The sequence below is a fragment of the Lissotriton helveticus genome, chromosome 6 (genome assembly GCF_964261635.1).
Source record: "Lissotriton helveticus chromosome 6, aLisHel1.1, whole genome shotgun sequence".
Lineage (NCBI taxonomy): Eukaryota > Metazoa > Chordata > Amphibia > Caudata > Salamandridae > Lissotriton > Lissotriton helveticus.
This window is the reverse complement of record NC_136067.1, coordinates 1,157,326,747-1,157,350,572: the sequence shown is the minus strand read 5'-3', so window position 1 is coordinate 1,157,350,572 and position 23,826 is coordinate 1,157,326,747. Positions and strand designations below refer to the sequence as shown.

At 51.8% G+C, this 23,826-nt stretch overlaps 1 protein-coding gene across 1 annotated transcript in view; it reads left to right on the top strand.

Moving 5' to 3' along the window:
- The first annotated feature begins 21,420 nt into the window (after nt 1–21,420).
- DACT2 (dishevelled binding antagonist of beta catenin 2) overlaps nt 21,421–23,826 on the top strand; it is a 109,067-nt gene continuing 106,661 nt past the window's right edge. Inside the window, exon 1 of the mRNA XM_078647861.1 lies at nt 21,421–22,433. Coding sequence (XP_078503987.1) covers nt 21,421–22,433 — 1,013 coding nt within the window. The remainder of the gene's footprint in view (nt 22,434–23,826) is intronic.

Sequence of the window (23,826 nt, the reverse complement as noted above, 5' to 3'; positions counted from 1 at the left end):
ATGCATTCCCTATGTTCGATTAATGACGCAATTACAGTTGTGTCCACCTCTAGTATGCCAGTTTCCAGTTCTCGTGAATACTACGAATATCAGGCCTATGTAAAGCTACGTTGCCACGTTTCTCAGTGTGCACGTTATTCTATTGAAAAGTCCCCGTTTCTAGGCCTCAAAAGGGCCTGGACACCAGATTCCGCTCCTGTCTCCTGAAGCCTCGCTGAGGAGCGATACAGCCCCCACCTGTATCCTCGACCCTTCACTTACTTCCTGCCTCGCAGTGCCCGGCTCACCCTGGCTCTGCCTCTGAGTCTGCCAAGAGTATGTTATGATTCCAGTTATCAGTTCAGTCCTCCTTCTCTGCATTCCTAAAGCTACTGAATCGCATCGATAGTTTTCGTCATTGTCTAGCCTTCACGTCTCCACGTTAGAGAAATACTGCATTTAATGGTCATTTAATATTCTTCATCACGCACTACATGTAGAATAATGCATGGTCCAGTCTTAGAATCAAGTTAGCCTTTCCCCTCCTGACTTCTAGTTTATATCAACATGTTCTCTAAACATCAGATACTAGATACTGTTTAGGTACATGTCGCCCTGACTCTCCAGACTTCAGTCTCTGCTCCTAGCACAGAGTTCATAGCCCCCAGCTTCTCCTAGTAACACGTCATTGCTAGTTTGCGCGCACCATCAGGTTAGAGGTCCCGGCTCCTCAGGTAGCCCCCTCCATGGTTTCCGCCCCATTCATGACATATTCTGTTACGTTTGCATCACATGTCTATGTATACGCCCTGTTACACCTCTTTTCACCCTTATCTTTCGCGACTGCTACGCGTCACGCCTTTTGCTCCACCCACTGCTACGCCTATTGCAATGTAATGCTATGTGTTTGCGTTATGTATATATGCTCATGCACTGTTATTAAAAAGTTATTCCCCTTGTCCCGATCCTGACCCCGGCAGCGCTGCTGGGCCTTGCCATCCTGTTCCTGTCCTTTATGCTGTAATAAACCTGCAAACTCCTACTACCTCGAATCTTGACTCTTATTTATTGAGCTATCTGTTATTCATTTATGCATTCAAAAATAGGGTATTATTTATTTATTTACCACAACAGCCAAAGAGAGCAGTCGCAAACAAGAAGAGTACAGCTTCACCTCGGTGAAAAACAAACCAACAGTGATATCTACTGGCATAAAAAGGTAATTAAATTCAAACCTAATATATCAACAGTGTTAGTTGTAGAAGAAAATGAACAAATTAATTTGAAAAGTAATATTTATAAATATATTGTATACTATTAGATTCCGACTATATACCCTAATAAGTCATGAATAATAAGCATCAACAAAAATAATTAAAAATATCTATTAAATATTAGAACATAAATCTTTTTAAAGGAATAAAATGTGTATGTTAGTCTGAATTTAAGAATAAATAAACAGAGGTAGATCACTGATTCGCTCTCAGCTACTTCATTCCCTTCATCCTCTTCCAAAAACAAAATCATTTTTTTAATTGTCAAAAATTAATATGTGTTAAAACATTAATGAATATTTTTTCATAAAAGAAAATGAGATATACTTCTGAGATAAACATTTGTTTGGATTAGCCAAAGAGTATAGAGACGTCCATACACAACAAAAATATTCCCTATTTTTTTTTTTATTCTTAACATATAATAAAACAAGTTTAAAAAAAATATCATCTTTTAAATTATTAATAAGAGAAAAAGGTATATTTTAACAATAGAAAATAATCATTTGAAAAATGAGGTGGTGGGTAATGAAACATGTATAAGATTTTTTTTTTTAAATATTGCAGAAATATTCCTCACTCTAACAAAACTGACAAGAAAATTGCACACCTTCAAAAAAAGAGATAAAACCCAGAGGAAAAAAAGGCACGGTAAGTTCTTTTAAATTACATTTCTCTTTTAAGTATAAAGGACAACACCAATCTGAAAACAATTCTCAATCAAAGAATATGGGCAGCAAGTCAAAAAACAATCCCCCATAAAAAATTTCATAGAGACAAAAGGTTGAACAAAGACTATGAACCAATCATATGAACCCGTAGCGGGCCCCCAGGGAATCTGGGGGGTGAGGGTTGCACGTGGAAGTACCTATGGTACCCCCCCTGCATTGTCATGGACATGGTGGCAGGCACCTCGCGGTGCCTGTCACCTTGTGCATGACAATGCAGGCAGTAAATTCCCAGCATTGTCGCAACAATGCTGAAATGGATGATGCCACCGCCACGGTGGCATCCTAATTGCCGGTACGGGTCCTCCGTACTTTTAAAATCCTTTCTTTTCAATTTACAGAAAACGAATCCTACAAAAAAAATGTTTTTCCTTCATTGAAACAACCAAGCAGCGGCCTATAGGAATCTTTAAAAAAAAACATATTACACAGTAAGGGGTCCATTAGGATGTCGGGCGGTGGCACCACCACGGTGGTGGCGGGGCAGAAAAACATATTTTTCCGCCCGCAAGCAGCAGAACTCACGTCCGCCACATTAGGATAGGTAAACATAGGTCATTTCCGTCCACCGCGGAGTGACGCGCACCGCCATCAAAGTGCGCCCGCCACCGCGGCGGCGGGAGCCAATCGAGACTCTCCGCCGTGCAGAATGACGTCCGCCCCGCTCGACAAATTAGGATGGCCAATACAAGCTGACGCACCGCAGCGGAGACACCGCCCAGCCTGAGCAGGCGGAAACTCGACAGCGGAGCGCGAACGCCGAGACCCGGTCCTGACCGCCATGAACCCAGCCCTCCATATGCATCCGGTGATGTTCCTCCTACAACACTATCGTCAGATGGGCCGCCGCGGACGCCGTCGCAGGTACGCAAATACACAAATGCAACACACAACACACAGGCAGACACAGGGTCCAATCACCACACAGACACCCTGCTGGGGTACACAACACATCCACACGGGCACCCACACATCACCCACCTCACAACAAGGCAACCCTCAGCATCCGGGACACACAGCGACCGACAACCAGCAGCAACGTCCCGGTGCCGGTCACGTCACCGCCGCGGTCAACACATGCGCACTATGTAGAAGGCAGGGCCACTCCAAGGCATGGGCAGGCCACAAACACCACAGGGACACACAGCCCCCAAACACACAGCAACACAGCCCACCAACCCACAGGCCATGTGCCCATCCCGTGCCCCCAAGCACACCAACAAGCACTGCAACAACAAGCACAATACACACCCTGCACCACACAACACACAACCAGGGAGACAGCCACTGCAGGAGTGGCTGACAAGGAACACACAACACCACTCTGCCACACACACTCAAGGCTCACAATACTTGCCAACACACACACACACACACACACCCTGGGTGTAGCCACAAACACCACACACAAACAGGGATGCCTCAACCGATGCCTGCACAAGAACAACACACAAACAATACAGGAACACATACAGAACTCAAACACAAACACACATACCCTGTCATCCAAAATGGCGAAAATCAATGGGAGCACAGAAACAATAGGAGTACACAACAACATCATCCAGGAAATAAACACACACACCATAACAGTAAACACACAAGAAGTGCATCTAGACCAACACACACAGCCACATCAAACCCATCACAGATGCACATGAAACCGCAATCAACAAACACCACAAGACAACAGGGGATGTACATTAGGCAATGCCAAGGCCACATACACACAGCACACAGCACCGCCTGCACGACAAGCATTGTCTGCATAACAGGCATGATTGACGCAACCGCATCACACACCACAAATCAGCATTGCACAAATACAACACCACACCCAGGAACTGCAGCTATACCACACCCTACATCCACACATCCAACACAACAACTACACAGGCATCACTCTGGGATACAACAGCAAAGCCACCTCCACCACAGCACTAGCCAGCACACACAGCTGAAGTGCACATGACCACCACAGAATGACCATTAGCACAAGGACAGCACACATAAACCTTTGGGGCAATGTCCAGAGCGGAACAACACATATGGCCCAAGAACAGCACCCCAAAGCACAAGCCCACATATGAAGTGATGGGGAGGCACACACATGGAAACCAAGGGGAAAGCTGACATCTAAGTTAAACAGCCTGCATGTCAGTTGCAGACATGTAAGGGGTGTACCACACATAAATAGAGGGACGGAACACCCACAATGGCCAAGCACAAGTGGCACACATTGGGGATGGCCTAAAACCACTCACACCATGCCATACATGAGTAGAAAAACCAACATATGCCTGCAATGCATGACAAACACAAACACAATGCCAGTGTGGAGCAGCAGGGCCACACAGTTCACACAAGAACACCCAAGACACATTGAGGACCAATCAAACACAACACTCACGTGCAACTCAAACACTTCGTACACTCCAAAGTGACAAACACAACAAGGAGGTGTCTCACATAACACCATGGATACACCTGCACACAGCACAGTGCACTACAAACAGCTCACACAACGGCATACAATCCTCTACCCCGGGCAAGACAAAAAAAACAACAGGCATACAACTCCTGGGTGACACATGTGTGTCTCACACAATACAGGGGTGCACACACCCCCGCTACAAACTGACACCCTTCACATTGCACACCTCTGCTACACCCAACACCGCGCATCTCATGTAGGCCATGGCACCAGGACCAAGGCCCAACACAAGATGACCATACACATACAAGGCTGGGCACACAGAAAGCAATCCACACTCATACTACATTACATATCACATCCAGCTTCGAAACATCTGCACAGCATCACACCCTGTGCTGGCAGTTTCCCCCAACCACATATGTGAACAGTGTAGGCAACAACAGCAAATCACTAACAAGATGACTGCATGCCAGGTAAAATAGCCATCACAGATCACACAATTTGCAAGCTCTGAATGGACTTAAGACCCTGTCACCCCTGCCCAAAATTATGATGGCTGCAAAGAGCCTTGCAATGTTGAAGTGATACATGGAGCATGGTGCACAGGCAATCAAATGCGAACACAAACAGAACTTTAATCAGCAAGGACACCGACAAAACACACACCAGAAGTAACTGTTTTTATTCACATATTGCACAGATGCAGCGGTGCAACAATAGTAGACAACAGCAAGGCTCAAAATGATGCAAACATGCTATATACCATGCACAGGTGAAACACAAACAGGAAGGCCAGTGTCCAAGGCAGTGGAGAGTACAGCAGAGCAACAGGCCCAGTGTCCAATACAGGGGAGAGTACAGCAGAGCAACAGGCCCAGTGTCCATGGCAGGGGAGAGTACCGCAGAGCAACAGGACAAGTGTCCAAGGCACAGGTGAGAGCATGACACAGCAGAGCAACAGGCCCAGTGTCCATGGCAGGGGAGAGTACAGCAGAGCAACAGGTCCAGTGTCCATGGCAGGGGAGAGTACAGCAGAGCAACAGGCCCAGTGTCCATGGCAGGGGAGAGTACAGCAGAGCAACAGGCCCAGTGTCCAAGGCACAGGTGAGAGCACGACACAGCAGAGCAACAGGCCCAGTGTCCATGGCAGGGGAGAGTACAGCAGAGCAACAGGCCCAGTGTCCAAGGCACAGGTGAGAGCACGACACAGCAGAGCAACAGGCCCAGTGTCCATGGTTGTAAACAATGGTCAGGACTAGCACACCTGTATGAGGCACAGGCGCATTAGGGGGATGTCACCTCACTCCTGGAAGTCATTCAGACTTGAACCTGGCTGTGTATTGGTGACAGCAGGCCCACTTAACTGGGGTGACAGAGCACCAGGTGCTGTGGGGCTAACAGTGGCTTGGCAAGCTGGAGGGCTGTGTGGACCAGGTGGCATAGTGGCACGTGGAGGTGGAGTCATGCAGACTTCTGACACAGTGTGGGTGGGAGAGGTTGGAGGGGTGCCCTTCCACTTTTTGGAAATATGAATTGGCTTCCCTGTCTTGGGGTTGATGGGAAGTGTTGATGGGCCAACAGGCACACACACCAACTGTCCCACATCAGGTGCAGACACTGGCACTACCTCTGGTGATGTGCTGGGTCCTGCGGAACGCTTGGTCTGGCTACGCCTCAGGTCCTCCTTCCCCTCTTTTCCTGGTGTACCCCCTACAGTGCCCTGCTTTGCCTTTTTCACAGGGGTGGTCTCCACAGTGCCCTGCTTTGCCTTTGTGCCAGGAGTGGTGTCTACAGTGCCCTGCTTTGCCTTTTTCACAGGGGTGGTCTCCACAGTGCCCTGCTTTGCCTTTGTGCCAGGAGTGGTGTCTACAGTGCCCTGCTTTGCCTTTGTGCTAGGAGTGGTGTCTACAGTGCCCTCCTCCACCTGCTTCTATGGACTCGGAATTGGGGTAGATGTGGTGGGTGGATGTGTCCCTGTGCTCTTCCAAGGTGTACCCCGGATATGCAACACCTCCTCAGTGGCCACAGACACTGCATGTGTAGGTTTGTGTGATATACTACGGACAGGAGAGTCTTGTGCTGGTGATGCCATTGCAGCATGTGAGGCTGATGTCTGCCTCATTGCTCTTCTGGCCTTGCTCGTCCCTGACTGGCTCTTGTCTGTGCATTCTGGGGTGGCCATGCTCTTCAGTGGGGATGGTGTCTGTGGGCGGGAGTGTTTGGGTTGTGTCTGTTGTGTGCTCCTGGTGCTGTACCTTTTCGCTGACGCAGGCGAACCGTGCACACTGTCATCTGATATGGCCACTGACTGGGGGGTGGACAAAGGCACCTGAGCTGCAATGGGAGCATGTGCTTGTTGAAGGGCTGACGTGACTGTGGATGACAATGCCTGGACGGTCCAGTGTAGCCCATCCACGTCTGAGTGTATGCCCTCCATGTATGCAACCACCTGGCCCAATTTCTTTTCATGGTACTGAAGGCATTGAGCAGGACGGTCTCACCCACACAAAGCTGGTGCAGGAGCTCAACACACTCTGCACTGAGGGCAGCAGGGGGGACAGGTGTAGGGGCAGCGGTGCCAGGTGTGAATGTGACTCGTCCCCTCTTAGTGACACGGATACGGGCAGCACCAGAGGAAGTGGATGGCAGGCTGGGCACTGGCCGCTGGGTGGTAGATGATGATGCAGACTCCCCATCCCCTGTCCCTGCCATCATGGATGCATCCCCGCTGGCATCTGATGATGTGTCTCTGGCACAGATTCCTCCTGCATACTTCTGTCCCCCTCAGATGCGCTGGTGGGCTCTGTGTCACTGGCCTCCGGTGCAGCTGTAGTGCTACTCTCGCCACCACTGGTGTCTGGCTCATGCTCCTCCGTGGTCTCTTGCGAATCAGCATGAGAGAGAGATACAGGGTTGTGTGAGTGTCATCATCTGGTCACACGTATTACAATCAATGCAGTATAGGAGATGCCCAAATCTACATGGTGACCGCCGCACCCTGCAATCACTGTGCAGCAACATACTACATAGACCACAACAGTGCCTGTAACGCACAAATTATGCCATGAATTAGCCATGTTCATGCAACACAGCACTACTCCCTGCCCGTAGATGGAGTGCCCCACCCCCCAACTTTCCCTGCCCTAGGGACATGATGTGGATACAACACTTATTACCAATGTCAGACCTTCAGGGAACAGGAGGGGACACCACACACATCTATTAGGTCATTACAGTCCACAATGCCAAGTAGGCCATAGAAAGCACCATGTGGTAACCTGGGGCACATTGTTGTCTGATGTGTGGGCCTCAATGATCATGGTGCATGCAAAGTAGGCATACCTGAAGTGACACTCATACCAATGAAGAATGACCATGTGGAGCCTAACCCATCTGGCAATGCGAAAGTACATCAGGGATTATCAGCTCAGTAAGGCCAGGGTGGGCCAATGCCTGATAGAACGACACATCACAGCAGCCACTCACATTACACAGCACATCACAGCACCGCAGCACATCACATGGGTCTCCGGTGCCACAGGCCCAGTACACATGCATCCACTCCACGCAAATGTCACCCTCCCCAGATACTCAACACCCCTGCCTTGCTGCCGATGCTCCCTCAGACATGCATCCAGGTCTGGATGAGTCACTGCCAAGATGCAGCCCATCAGTGGAGTCATGCTGCGCCGTGCCAAACGCCCTGTGCGTGGTAGCAACCCCAAGATCATCTCTGCCACTTGCTTTGCCAGCCGGCTGATGTCGTCCCACCTCTTGTGACAGTGGGTGCGTCGTCTGTTGGAAACCCCCAGGGCTCGCACCTTTTCTGCAACGCCCTCCACAAGGCCTTACGCTGGTGTACCTTGAGCTGCAGGTATGAGAGAAAAGAAGGGTAAATGTCCAGTTACACAATGTCATAGACCAACATCTATCAGAACAGTAGCAAGACAAAGACTCATGACTAATTGTAACCTCCCTCCCTACAAAACCGGGGGAACCCCTCACAAGGGCACTATGCATGGCCCAGACATTTGTGATTGCATGCACACATTGGGGCGTATATGCTCCATGATATTCCCACAAATGCATGATGCCACTACACAATATGCATAGACAGAAGTGTGTAGGTCTGCAGTAATCCAGGGCATAGATGGTGCATATCTATTATTCAGTGTGAAGGAACTGGAGCAAGGAGCATGTAAGTTTGGTGATGTATAATCGTTTTGGTGGGCAGGCACTGAATCTACTCTCTGGGTCACACTGACTCAGACTACAGGTGCACACAGAAATATTCAGACATGCAAATTCTGTCCTACATGCACCTACATGGCTATCAACTGTTGGCTCTGTATGTCTTACAACATAACACACAACACACACACATTCAAGTCCAGGCATATAAAAGAGTGACATTGTGACACACACACTCCCTTGCCCTGGAGACAGCTTTTCTGTCAGTGTTTCACACGACACCATGCCACCAGGCATATACTGCAGCTGCGCAACTACACGTCTGACACCCCCCTGCCCTGCAGCTACCTTCATGGTGACTTACCACTACATTGGGACCACCAAACAGCCTTGGGTACTGTGCCAGCACCTCGTCCACAAGGACCTCCAGCTCCTCACTTGTGAATGGACTGGCACGGATCTTCTCTGTCCTTGCCATCCCTGTGGACATGTAACACCTGTGGTGGTAGTGAGTGGTGAGGGGTCCCAGGCAGCAGGCTCTTCAGGCAGCAGCAGGAGAGGGTCCCAGGCAGCAGGCTCTTCAGGCAACAGCAGGAGAGGGTCCCAGGCAGCAGGCTCTTCAGGCAGCAGCAGGAGAGGGTCCCAGGCAGCAGGCTCTGTGAGCAGTGGAAATGCGAGGCTCACTCCCACAGATTTATAGCCCCCTGGGGTCGTGTGGAAGCTGCAAAGCAGCAACAATTGGTTGTCCAGGTCTGCCTCTTTCAAAAGTATCCAATGACTGCCTCCGCGGTGGCGGAGCACACCTTCCGTGACTTTCAAATCTGCATCATGCCACCGCGATCATCGCTCCCATTGGCTGTAGGCAATGCTCCATGGCGGTGATGCACCGCGGGTGCCCGGGTGCGCTACCGCGAAGGTGCATCATTCAAAAGTATCCAATGACTGCCTCTGCGGTGGCGGAGCACACCTTCCGCAACTTTCAAATCTGCATCATGCCACCGCGATCATCGCTCCCATTGGCTGTAGGCAATGCTTCATGACGGTGACGCACCGTGGTTGCCCGGGGTGTGCTACCGCGATGGTGCATCATTCAAAAGTATCCAATGACCGCCTCTGCGGTGGCAGAGCATGCCGATCACCATGTACACATGCCCATATGCCAATGGGTACCGCACTTGTGAAGGGGGTGGTGCTGGGGCACACCGCCGGGGACAGGCGGTAGGTACCACGATGTATGCAGCGGAGCATGCCCACTGCCATGTACACATACCCATATGCCAATGGCTACCGCACTTGTGAAGGGGGTGGTGCTGGGGCACACCGCCGGGGACAGACGGTAGGTACCGCGATGCATGCGGCGGAGCATGCCCACCGCCATGTACACATGCCCATATGCCAATGGCTACCGCACTTGTGAAGGGGTGGTGCTGGCGTCACACCGCCGGGGTCAGGCGGTAGGTACCACTATTTTCATGACCATTAATGGCTATGTCAATCCTGAAGAGTGTATCAATACACAGCAGCAACATGGTGAAGGGCACATCATTGTACACACAATGCCATACTTCCATGTCATCCACAGGTGGACGCACGTTCAATGTGACACACTTTGGTGTGTGGTCCCTGCCATGTTAGTTATGCATTTGATGGCTGATGATGCATGACACTCTTGAGCTGGTGTTAATGATGTAGTACAAATCAATTTGTTGTGGGTCAGTGAGGACCTTGACTAGGCTTGTGTCACTGCATTGTATCATATCAGACTGGTGCATTCACAACAGCTCATGCACACAACTGAAAGTTTTCCTGATATTGTGATCATTGTGTTGATGGATGTGTGCAGAGTTTACATGATGCATTGAGGTGTGACAGGTACAGCAGATGGGTATGATACAGACATGGTAATTTCAAAGACATTGGCGGATGTTGCAGCACCTTGCCTGCACATGTAAATTGTGTTCTCCAGTATGTGCGCATTCACATTCCCCAATGTGTTTGCGGCACTTGTGTATTGTCAGTGGAGAGGTGTGCCCTCTGTGTGTATCAAAAGGCCACCCATGTAACCTGGTGTGCCATGCATCTCTCAGGCAGTCTTTGTTTTCCCATGACCTCATTGATGGTATGTGCTGTGGCCATCTCATGATGGTTCTCACTGACATTTTCAATTTTACATCTCAACTAGGAGGATGCCAAATCTCCTACGTCACCTGACAGTGCTGGAGGACATGGAGAATGAGGCAATAATACGTAAATTCCGCCTGGATAGACCAACACTGAAGATCCTGTATGATCTATTGGAGCCCCACCTGCAGCCACGCCGTCACTATCCAATGGCATTCACACCCACATACAAGGTGATGGCAGCACTCCACTTTTTTGCAACAGGTTCCTTCCAGGAGACCGTGGCTAGCGCTGGAGGGATGTCGCAGCCCATGTTCAGCATGATGCTGAGGGATGTTCTTGCAGCCATGATACTGTATCGGAATCGCTACATCCATTTCCCTAGGGGAGGAGAATTGGCTGCTGTAAAGTGGGACTTCTATCCCCTTGGGCGCATCCCACATGTTGTTGGTGCCATCGATTGCACCCATGTAGGTATGGTGGCACCACAGGCGACGGAGCACATTTATCGGAACCGCAAACATTATCATTCCATCAATGTGCAGGTGGTGTGCCTTGCGGACATGACCATGTCTCATGTGTGTGCGAAGTATCCGGGCTCTGCGCATGATTCATACATCATGAGGAACAGCATGGTGCCACGGATGATGGAGAATCTGCATCCTGAGCGTGCTTGGATTGTGGGTGATTATGCCTACTGATATGGTGTGCTGTGTGTTACCTCATGCCTCTGGCTGTGCAACATTGCAATGGGTGTTTGTCATTCACAGGTAACTCAGCATATCCCAGTAGGCCATGGCTGTTGAGCCCCCTCAGGAATCCCAGAACACCGGCTGACATCCGCTACAATGAGGCCCATGGCAGGCCCCCAGACGGGTAATCAAACGGACTTTTGGTCTGCTGAAGTCAAGATTCCGCTGCCTTGACAGGACCGGAGGTGCACTGGCATACTCGCCTGGGAAGGTGTGCAAGATCGTTGTGGCATGCTGTATGCTGCACAACCTGGCCTTCCACAAGGGGGTCCCCCTGCTCCTGGACGATGGTGAGGAACCAAGGCCACCATCTGCTCAAGGACCTGAGTCCAGTGATGACAGTGGATAGGAGGAAGGAGTAGACCTGCGCCAGCAGCTCATCGACCGCTACTTCACTTGAAGGTGGGTGTCGAGGTACAACGTGTACATTGTCTGGTGTGGTTGCTGTTGTTGTGAAGGGCTATGCGCGGATGTAACTGACAGGCACACGTTCAGTCACCTGTGTGTGGTAAATGTGACATTGACGTTCCATATGGGGACATATGCTGGACCCTATTTGTTCACACCTGCAGCCCATTGTCTAGTATGCCTGTTGTGTGTTGTGTCTTGTGTATGTTTAGTGTAGTGTTCTGCCTGTGATGCCACAACAATGAGACCAGTGACTGTTGTTCTGTTGTGTCTCCCTAGGTGCTACAGAAGAATACTGCCCTATATACTGTACATCATTTGGACACATCATGGACATTGTCAACACTGTAAATATTGCACTAAAAATGATAATGCACAAAATCAGGTGCGTCAGGTATTTTTTTGGGGAAGTGGACATGTGAATTGTGCGGGAATATTTACATGAAGATGGGGAATGAGCAGTGAGTTGACAGTCATGGTCGATGAGATGCAAGAGTAGACACCACATGGATGTGGTGACCCAGTCCAACAGATAGGTGCCATTGCCAAGGCAATGTGGGAAAAGACAGTCCAAACAGTGTATGCAGTGGGGAAGAGGGTTGTCTTCACGGCTGGCTCCGTGACTGGCGTGTGGCAGGTGCTTTGCCTCCAGAGACTCCCAGGCTCTTCTTTGGACGCCCCTAGATCTTTTTGGTAGTGGGGGGCCTGCTGAATGGCCAGCGGCGTCAGAGGACTCGCTCCTCTCTGTTGGCGCAGGGGAGGATGGTGCACTGTTATCCTGCGGCACAACAGGAGTGGACGGAGGTGGTGGTTGGGACACAGGCCTGTCCCTCTGCAACGCCACTTGCTGGCCCATGAGGTCTACCATCTGTCCACGGCGGTTATCGATGGACCTCATCAGCAGGATGAGCTCCCTTAATAGTTCATCGGCCGGCCACTTTGTCCCTGGACCTCTTGGTAGGCCTGCACAACTCTGGTGAAGTAGTCCAGGGATGGTGTCCACTCCTCCCGAGGTTAGGTGGTGACCCTGGCCCTCCCACCTGCTCTGTTGCAACGGACCTCTTGCCTCGCCACTGTGGGTCCACGCACTCTCTCCCTGCCCTCCACAGTCGTTGCTGTGGGCTGGTCATCCCCTGGGACAGGGATGGTGCTGCAGGTGGTACTGGTGGTACTAGTGGTGGTGGTGGTGGCTGCGTTGGTGGCAGAGGCCGTGACAGCAGGGGTCTGCTGCGCTGTTGTTGCAGCAGACGTGGTGGTGGGGAGGATGGGGGCCTGGGACCTCTGGGTGTGTGGCACACCAAATGGGCTGGGCCGGAGCTCATCGTCCATATTGTCCTGGGAGTCCACATCTGAGAGTCCATGTGCCGGGGGTGGAGACTGGCTCTACTGGTCATTGGGGTGGTCCTCAGCAGTGAGTTCTTCATCACCTGTGGAGTAGATGGGGAATGGTCAGTGTTGGGCACTGTGCAAGTATTGTCTCATCTGCGTATCATCGACAGTCTGTACACTACACAATTATGAAGTCACCAGTAGTACAATTCATGGCAACACTGTGTGTAATATCATAGTGCAGAGGAACATCATTTACTCATACATGTTGAATGTCAATGCAATGCATGCAATTGTTGTTGCGTTTAGGGATTCAGGTCTACCACACACACACACATCAGGAAGAGTTAAGATAGCTACCTACCTGTTAGGTGAGGGTGAAGAGTGCAATGGCTGACACATGCTCCTGGGTGGGGAGGCCTCCATGCTGCTAGAGTGTGGGCCAGGGGGCATGCTGGGAGTAGTGATACAGGCCTCCCACCCCCAAACAGTGCTCCAATACAAGATGGCTACCTACCTGTAGGTCTGTATGGTGAAGAGTGCAATGGCTGGCACTTGCTCCTGGGTGGGCCAGGGGGCATGCAGGGGGTAGTGATACAGGCCTCCCACCCCAAACAGTGCTCCAATACAAGATGGCTACCTACCTGTACGTCTGTTTGGTGAAGAGTGCAATGGCTGACACTTGCTCCTAGGTGGGGGAGGCCTCCATGCTGCTGGAGTGTGGGCCAGGGGGCATGCTGGGAGTAGTGATACAGGCCTCCCACCCCCAAACAGTGCTCCAATACAAGATGGCTACCTACCTTTAAGTCTGTTTGGTGAAGAGTGCAATGGCTGACACTTGCTCCTGGGTGGGTGAGGCCTCCATGCTGCTGGAGTGTGGGCCAGGTGGCATGCAGGGTGTAGTGATACAGGCCTCCCACCCCCAAACAGTGCTCTAATACAAGATGGCTACCTACCTGTAAGTCTGTTTGGTGAAGAGTGCAATGGCTGACACTTGCTCCTGGGTGGGGGAGGCCACCATGCTGCTGGAGTGTGGGCCAGGGGGCATGCTGTGAGTAGTGATACAGGCCTCCCACCCCCAAACAGTGCTCCAATACAAGATGGCTACCTACCTGTAAGTCTGTTTGGTGAAGAGTGCAATGGCTGACACTTGCTCCTGGGTGGGTGAGGCCTCCATGCTGCTGGAGTGTGGGCCAGGGGGCATGCAGGGAGTAGTGATACAGGCCTCCTACCCCCAAACAGTGCTCCAATACAAGATGGCTACCTACCTGTAAGTCTGATTGATGAAGAGTGCAATGGCTGACACTTGCTCCTGGGTGGGGGAGGCCTCCATGCTGCTGGAGTGTGGGCCTGGGGGCATGCTGGGAGTAGTGATACAGGCCTCCCACCCCCAAACAGTGCTCCAATACAAGATGGCTACCTACCTGTAAGTCTGTTTGGTGAAGAGTGCAATGGCTGACACTTGCTCCTGGGTGGGTGAGGCCTCCATGCTGCTGGAGTTTAGGCCAGGGGGCATGCAGGGAGTAGTGATACAGGCCTCCCACCCCCAAACAGTGCTCCAATACAAGATGGCTACCTACCTGTAAGTCTGTTTGGTGAAGAGTGCAATGGCTGACACTTGCTCCTGGGTGGGGGAGGCCTCCATGCTGCTGGAGTGTGGGCCTGGGGGCATGCTGGGAGTAGTGATACAGGCCTCCCACCCCCAAACAGTGCTCCAATACAAGATGGCTACCTACCTGTAAGTCTGTTTGGTGAAGAGTGCAATGGCTGACACTTGCTCCTGGGTGGGGGAGGCCTGTATCCTGCTCAGCTTTAGGCCAGGGGGCATGGTGGGAGTGGTAGTGCAGGCCTCCCTCCCTCCCTCCCCCAAACAGGCCTCCTAAGCAAGATTGCTAGCTACCTGTTGGGTGAGGGTGAACAGTGTAATGGTGTTTAGGTATTGTAAGGAAGTACTTGTCAGTGTGTTGTTTGGCATTTGTTTGTACTTACCAGCCTCCGCTCCCCAGGCTACTCCTGTGAGACTCTCAGGAAGCAGTATGGCAAGCACCTTCTCCTCCCATGGTGTGAATGTTTTCGGTGGGATGGGAGGGCCACTGCCAGTCACATTCGCCAGCGCCAGTTCTTGCTCCTCCTCCTCCAACCCTCTTGAGATCATGCCACCGCTTCATGATCTCCTTCTTGGTTCTTGGGGTGGTCCCTACTGCATTCACACTTTGGACTATCCTTTCCCACATTTGTGTCCGCGTTGCTAATGGTGTCTGTTGGACCAGGCTACCAAACAGTTGTGGCTCTACTCTCACAATCTCATTGACCATGACTGTCAACTCATTCTCGGTGAATTTGGGCATTTTTTGTGCTGTCATGGTGTGTGGTGGTTGAGGTGTTTTTGGGTGCAGGGATGTGAGTGCAGGGGTGTGGTGTAGAGGTGTGAGGTGTTGTGTGCTGGGGGATTGTCTGTGCTGGTATAATGGTGATGGTGCTGGTAGTGGTGGATGTGTGTGTGTGCTGTGCTCTTTTGCCTCTCCTGTTAGATGTGGTGTATGGCCTTCTCTTCTGGAGTGTAGCAAATGATTGTGGTTAGTGAAGGGGGTGGCTTTATACTCAGCTGTGTGGGTGTGTCCAAGTGGAATTTTGGTGTCAGGTGTGTTGTGGGAGTTGTCCTGTGCTGTTTTATTTTTATTTGCATTTATTTGTTTAATTTGTATGTGTATTATGTATTTGGGGGGCATGGCTAATTTTATTTGTGCAATGTTTGGCATCACTGCGGTGTTTTGGCATCGTCCGCCATGTTTTTCATGTTCTGTCCGCTGTGGTGGCTATGCTGCAGCTCTTCCGCTATTTCTCCCATTCACTCCTATGTACGTCAGCTGCAGTCGGTAACAGCGGTTCCTACCACGACATCCTCGGGGATATCCTAATTTCCCGTGCGGTGTGTCCGCTGTCCTTGCGACGGGTTGTTGCTTTTCCGCAGCTTTTCCGACCGCTGCGGTCGGTTTTTGACCATCACCGCCCGCGTCGGACGGCTTTGCTTGGCCTGCTACTGCCGCGGTCGGTCTTTAGTGGCGGTTGATCCTAATGTGGCCGCCGGGGTATCTGCGGTAAAGGCGGGCGGTTGGTTTCCGCCTCCATGGCGGTCAGGGTGGTTTTACGCCCGCTATCCTAATGACCCCCTAAGTGTTATCTACTAAACCTCTCTAGGAGTTGTAGTCAGGGCCTTTGCTCTACAACAACTAAGTTCAGTAGAACTTAAGTATTTAAGACTTGATTTATATGTACCTCTAGGTACCTTAATGTGATCTTTCAAATGATATCTCAAGATAGTATGGTAAAACAATCAGCCAGCTCTGATCCCAACCGCTGCACACCAATGTGAGAAGTTGGCCTGGTATATGATGTCCACTATTCTAGTGGGCACCTTGCACCAGTCCAAACAACCCTTATGGTGATGGTTGTAAAGTCAACCTTATAGACCAGCTATCCTAGTAGTAGAATGGACAAAGCAGACTTAGGCTAAAACTTCAGAGAGCATGTGAAGTCAGCTGTTTTACCAATAATAATCCCTTGAATATCAAATGAAAGGACACCACACAAGGTATATATAAAATATATATGTATCTATTACGAACACAACCCCCCTGCACTCTTTATGAGGTCAGAGTTCGAGATACAGCACAAGTTACTCAATAAGCATACTATAAGTTACACAAATACAATTCTGCCCTAGGGGCCTCACGAACCATATACTGAGTAAGTGGTATAAGAACCACTTCAGGAAAGGTGAGTAGGCCTAGGGCCTAGGAAATCGCTGGGGCTACACTGAACAACCAAGGGATTGGAAGTATGAGGCCCACGGGAAGCGTGTGCAGTGTCTAATCACACACGCAAGTTACCATAGAGTTTCAATGGGAACGTAAAAGTCACAAAGTAATAGATTTCGGACACTTCCGGATGAACTACGGGAAAACCCTGTTAAACTAGGACACTTGGATAGTTAATACCCACGGGAGCACCTCACCCAGGGAAGCCGGGTGCATAGGTGTTCTTTCATGTCGGGTTTCGTCGCTGTTTCCTATGGAGAGCTGCCAAGAAAGTGCTGCAGGCGACCAGGAGAAAAGTGTCCGGGTGGATCCAAGGGTGGATTGGAGTAGTGAAGAACCTGAAAGCAGAGGGGACAGAGTCTGGGTCAAGAGGTGAAGCTTGTCTCTGCAGCCACAGGGACCAGGAGGTGTCGACGACAACCAGGAGCTGGAGTCGAGCTGTCCCACAACGGATCTAGCTGTTGGCGGTGTCGGTATCCGGATTGGACCCAACAAACCTTGGCAAATGCAATCCACGCAGAATGGGAAGATTGGCTTCAGGGGGTGTGGCTTGGACGCCGATGGAGCTGGCCGCTTGAGCGCCGAGCTCCGTGGTGACCCCACAATGATCCTGTTATATTGAGGCCCTTCAGAACCCCGAGGGTCCCAGAAGTCATGACCGATTGATGTACCTGTTTTGGTGCCTCCCCAGCGCTGCTCGTGGTGCGGTATGAGGGCTGCGGGAGGTTTCCTGGGTTGAGAACTTGCTGCGAGGTCGCTGCACAAACCGGCGGCGGTGCCGAGCTGAGGCGCCTGGATCCCCTTACTGAGGGGCAGCGGCGCTCGCTGAGGTGCGGACGATCGGCCGCCGGTGCTGCGGTGCGGCACGACGAACCGGACGGTTGGAGGAGTCTGGCTGGGCTGCATCGGAGCGCGACTGGTGGAGCGTTGGGCGATGGCGCGCCGCCCGGCTCTGGTGGGTTGGCGCCTTTGAGGGGAGAGTGCTTGGCAGATCAGGGCCCCCGCTGCGGCCTACTGCACATCGGGCCCAGCGCAGCGGTGGAGACCTACGGAGTGTGGAGCTACGGGACCTGACCCATTCCTACTTGTACCGGTGAGTGGGGCGCGGGCTGCTCTGCGGCCTTGGGCCGCAGAGGTGGTTGCGGGGCAGGGGGCAGCTGTGCCTTGCGAGCTGGGGCAGGGGGAGTGGGAGGTGCGACCGAGGAGTGAGGCCCTGGGATGGGTGATGGAACGGAGACCAATTGCCATATATTACCAAGGGGGCCCTGGAGCCCCGCCAGCCCACTGCGGAGGAGGAGTGGTCAAGAGACCGGGGAGCAGGAGGAAGGAGAGTGCAGTACCCCAAGGAGGCTGCCGGTGATACTGCAGAGCACGGTGTGGATGGTGAGCTGCGGGGCTGAAGCAGGGGGCAGCAATGCTGATAATGAAATCGCAATTGAACTGGTGCTCAAGGAGAAATGACCCCCAGGACTGGACTTTGCCCAGATGCTGAGTGGTGGAGTGCTGCTGGGTGTGGTGCACGGGGCGGCACAGCCAACCTAGCTCCCAGACGGGCGGGGCGGGGTTGTGTAGTGTTGGCACTTCGGCAGCTGGGATCCGCTGGTGCGAACTGGAAACTGAGGAGATCCGGCTCCAGGTGCACCACTGGCCAGTGTGGAGTCAACAGGGATGACCGGTTGGTAGGCTGACAGTCTGAGGCGTCAAAAGGGAGTCTTTTCTGGCTGGTGAGACTCCGGAACTATAGCTAGGCAGCGGAAGCCATGGGAGTGAACCTGGGAGTTTGAGCGCTAGCGGAAAGGACACCTGCATCTTATTGTTCATACTGCGCTTCAAATATGGGGAAGCCGAGAGGAAAGCCGGGGGGCACGGCCCAGCAGCCGGAGGGCTAGCAACAATTGCACGTGAAATCGGATGGAGTGGAGGAGGCCCAGGATCCTCAATTGCAAAGACAGTTCGACCATATACTAACAGCTATTGCGGATTCACGCACGGCTCTGCAGCAGGACATCGCGCAGGTGGCGATGGGACTGGGGCTGCTGAAGGCGGACCACTCTAAACTGGTGGATAGAGTGAAGCAGGCGGAAATGACTATCCAGGAAATAGCGCCGGCCCAAAAAGTGTTGGAGACAAAAGTGGTGGATGCGCTAGACCGCATACAAGCATTGGAGAAGTGGGCTGAAGATGCTGAAAGCCGCAACAGACGCAATAACATTTGTGTGGTGGGCCTACCGGAAAAAGTGGAAGGGCCAGATATGGTACAATACCTTGAACAATGGCTGAGGACTGTGGTTGCACCGGAGGGTCTCTATGTCTTCTCTTATATTGGAGCAGGCGCACAGGGTGCCTGCCAAGCCGCCGCAACCGGGTCGTCCGCCGCGACCGGTGGTAGTTAGGCTCTTGCATTACAAGGATAGGGACTTGCTGTTGCAAAGAGCGCGAACGGATGGGCCGTATCAGGTCAACAACGGAAAGGTAGCCATATTAACGGATTATACACTGGAAATTCAGCGCTGCCGTACCTCATTCCTAGCTGTGAAACGGGAGCTGAGATCAGAAGGCATCCAGTACTCGCTACTGTTCCCTGTGAAACTGAAAATAATGCTGGACGGTGGCACTCACTTCCATGTCACCCCGGACGATGCATTGGCATGGCTGGAAACATACAGAGCTGGTGCGGATCGGAAAGAACGGCGGTTGCAGGAGATGTCTGGTGGACTCCCCCAGCGCCAATCGCAATGCCTTCGACGCGGGAGGCGGGGTATGCAGAGGCCATCGCAGCCCCAGACAGAGTTAGAGAGACAGAATGCGCTGGAGGCAGTATCAGCGCTGTCTGGCAGTCAGACTCTATGGTCTCCGGGGAGCACGGAGGTGGAAAAGAACAAGTCACAGTCGGAATCGGAGATATCGGAAGTCGACAGTGTTCAGATGCCGCACGTCACCCCAGACACAGCAGATGGACTCATGGATGTGTGATGGTTTGTGTGGTTGAGTGCTTGGGGATGGGGGTCGGCTGGAGGACTATGTGCGGGCTGTGTATGGCGCGGTAGTGGTGCAATCGTACAACGTTGCGGATGGAGAATTTAATCTGGGGAGTGACTCTGGGGGAGGGTAACATCTTAATGTACAAAGCTTTGTTGGCTGGGGCAAGAGTGGAAGAGGTGGCTGTGTTTTCTTGGGGATCGGCGCTGGGTAACTGCATGAGCAGGAGCGGTCGCCGTTGGCGCTAAGCCCCCCCGTTGCCCTTAAGGCATGTCTGCAGTGGCTACTGCTGGGCTTAGGTATGTGTGGAGAGTTGGATTGGTTTGGATGGGGACTAACAATGTTGTTTTAGGACCTTTTCTGGAGAGGGTGGGGGGATGGGGGTGTTGGGAGATGGGTTGGGATTCGGGATTCACCGGTGTGTTCTTTGCTGCAAATGGGAGGGGAAAGTGGGCGCTTTGTTGTGATGGGGACTGCACCTGATTTACGATGTATTACCTGGAATGTGAGGGGACTGCACACGATGACGAGACGCCACAAGGTTCATGCGTATCTGGTTAGGAGGGGAGTGCACATAGCGTTACTCCAAGAAACACACCTTAACAAATCAGAGGGCCTAGCGCTGCAGCGTAGATGGAGGGGGCAGGTATTTAGCACATCATACTCGGCGTTTGCGAGGGGGGCATTGATTTGGATTAGGGCTGGGTCCCTTTTCAGATGCTTAAACAGACAATTGATGGAGAGGGCAGATTTGTAGCAGTTGAAGGGCGCCTATATTGCAGGGAGGTGACAATCTGTAGTATTTATGCCCCTAATGTAGATCAGGTGCGATTTCTGGACCGAATGTCTGGTACCTTGGCACAATTCCCAGCAGGCCCGATCATAGTGGGAGGGGATTTTAATTCCATTACAGAATCAATAATGGAAAGGTCTCACCCCCCCCCCCTTTGCCAGATTCCAATGTTCATCGATTATCCAAGCATAGGCTGGATTGGCAGGCTAGGTGGCATTTGATTGATGTATGGCGATCACATCACCCGAAGGTTAGGGATTACTCCTACTTCTCAGCGCTACATGAATTGCATGTTCAACTAGACACTGTGTTGTGTTCCCCACTAGTGGCGTCTGCTGTGACCTGTTCTGAATATCTCACTAGGACTTTGTCTGACCATAACCCACTGTTGCTCACCTTGGACGAAGGAAAGGGCGGAAATTTCCACATGGCGATTGCGCCCCGAAACCTTAGAGGATCCGGTATTTCGTCGGGAGGTGGAAGAAGGGATAGCACATTACTTTAGTGAGAATGCGGGATCTACACCTTCTAGGGCAGTGAAATGGGACGCCTTACAGGTGGTAATACGGGGACTATGTATAGGCAAATTTGCTGGAGTACGTAAGTCCCTGATGCAGGATGTGGAAAAGGCGGACAAACGATTGAGGGTGGCAGAACAAGCACGGCCTGAACATCTGGAGCATCAGAGGGAAGTGCTAGAGGCCAAGGAGATGCTGGCCACGGAAGTGGAGAGGTTGTGCTGCTTCGATTATCGGAAGTATGTCGAGAAGACACACGCAGAGGGAGACAAGGCAGGGACGTTGCTAGCTTGGCTGGCCAACCCTATACCGCGTAGCTCCCCGATCCTGGCACTAAGGCCGGCTGGGGGTCCAAGAGTATATACCCAAAGTGAGATCATGCATGGGTTCAGAGAATATTATGAGAGGCTTTACGGGAGTACGCTGACTGTGGACGAACCTGCTATTGGACCCTTGTTGGGGACTGTGAGGCTCCCACAGTTGGAAGAAGAACAGGCGCGACATCTTGGTCGCCCCATTTCCCTTGAAGAAATTAGGGGCGCCATCAAACAGATGGCAAGGAATAAGACGCTGGGGGTGGACGGATTGCCTGTGGAATTCTACATGCATTATGTAGACATATTAGCGCCACAGTTGCTGGAGGTCTATAGTGAAGCGCGGGAACTGGGGCAGCTGCCGGAATCTATGCGTGAGGCCCTCATTGTTCCACTTCTGAAACCAGGCCATGATAGTACGGATATAGCGGCGTATCGCCCATTGTCAATGCTCACCACTGACTATAAGATTCTTAGCAGGATCCTGGCATCGCGCTTGCAACAGCATATGCCCACCCTGATACATGAAGATCAGGCGGGATTTATCCCTACCATGAATACTTCCACCAATGTGCGCAGGTTAGTGAGGATCATGGGGGAGGCGGATATGGACTCACCTACGGCTGCAATTCTATCGGTGGATATAGAAAAGGCCTTTGATAGCCTGGAATGGCCATATTTGTACGCAATGATGGGGCAGTTTGGTCTGGCCGACGACTTCGTGGAGTGGACGACGGCGTTGTATACTTCGGCAGTGGCAAGAGTTCGAGTAGGGCAGATGATCTCTCCCCGGTATGTGGTGGCCCGTGGGACGCGACAGGGTTGTCCGCTCTCCCCATTGCTCTTTGCGCTTGCAATAGAGCCGTTGGCTGCGCGAGCTCGGCTGGGTCAATGGTATGAGGGCCTGGCCTTCAGGGGAGAGCAACAATATATATCATTATACGCAGATGATTTACTGTTATTCTTGGCGGACACGGGTGACGCATTGGCGGGGGCCGCGCGATTGTTGTCAGAGTTTAGAACGGTCTTGGGGCTAAAGGTCAATTGGAATAAAACCTGCCTGTTCCCAGGGCAGCCGGGGAGGGTAGCACCTAGGACACTGATGACTGTGAGGTGGGAACACTCTTGCTTAACGTACCTCGGAGTGCATATTTATCATGGAGCCGGCGACTTACTAGAGGGGAACATAGGGAGATGTATACGTGCCCTTAGGGGGAGTATGGCCTTTTGGAGTACCCTGCCACTCTCGGTGCTGGGCAGGATAGCTTTACTGAAGATGGTGGCGCTGCCTAGACTGCTGTACTTTTTTAGAGCGCTGCCTAAATGGGTGCCGTGCTCAGTGTTCACCAGCCTGAAATCTATGATTGTAGGATTTATCTGGGGATCGGGGAGGCGCAGAGTGGCGCTTAAGACATTAATGAGGCCTAAGGTGGAGGGAGGCTTGGCAGTCCCTGACCTAGAGTTGTATTATATAGCAGCGCAGTTGCAGGTCCTTACGCAGGCAGTGGCAAAGGAATTCAGGGGTCCGGAACAAGCAAGAGGAGGCAGGATCCCGAGGCATGTCCTATCTTTCATAGTGTTGCAACAAAAACTGGACCTGCGGAAAAGACTCTAAGGTTATGTTGGAATAGGAGCCAGCGAAGAGTTGGGGCAAGACGCCCTTATGCACCTGAGATCCCGCTGGGGATGTTGACAGCATTGCCGCATGGAGGAGATTGGTCGTCTTTGTGGGAGTGGGAGCAAGCGGGAGTCCAAATGATGGGGAACTTGTATGAGGATGGAGCACTGTTATCTTATCAGATATTACGAGAGGTTTGATCTTTTCTGATGCATGCGGCCCTGGTGCGAGCAATCCAAAAGCATTGGAAAGGGGGACTGCTGGAACCGGAAATGTCGCAAGCATGTCAATATGTGGTAATGGCAGCCGGTACCTTCAAAGCAGTTACATGCCTCTACTCACGAATGTTGAATGAAGGTCTGACACAGTTAGATACACTACGTCTGAAATGGGAAGTGAGCATCGGGACGCCCATCCCAGAGACCACATGGGGACACATCCTACGTAGGGTGTGGAAGGGCACCAGGAATGCACGATTCCAACTAGTACATTTCTTTATACTACATAGGGCGTATTTGACTCCAAGTAAAATTATGGAGTATTACATTGCTGAAGATGTGATGTGCC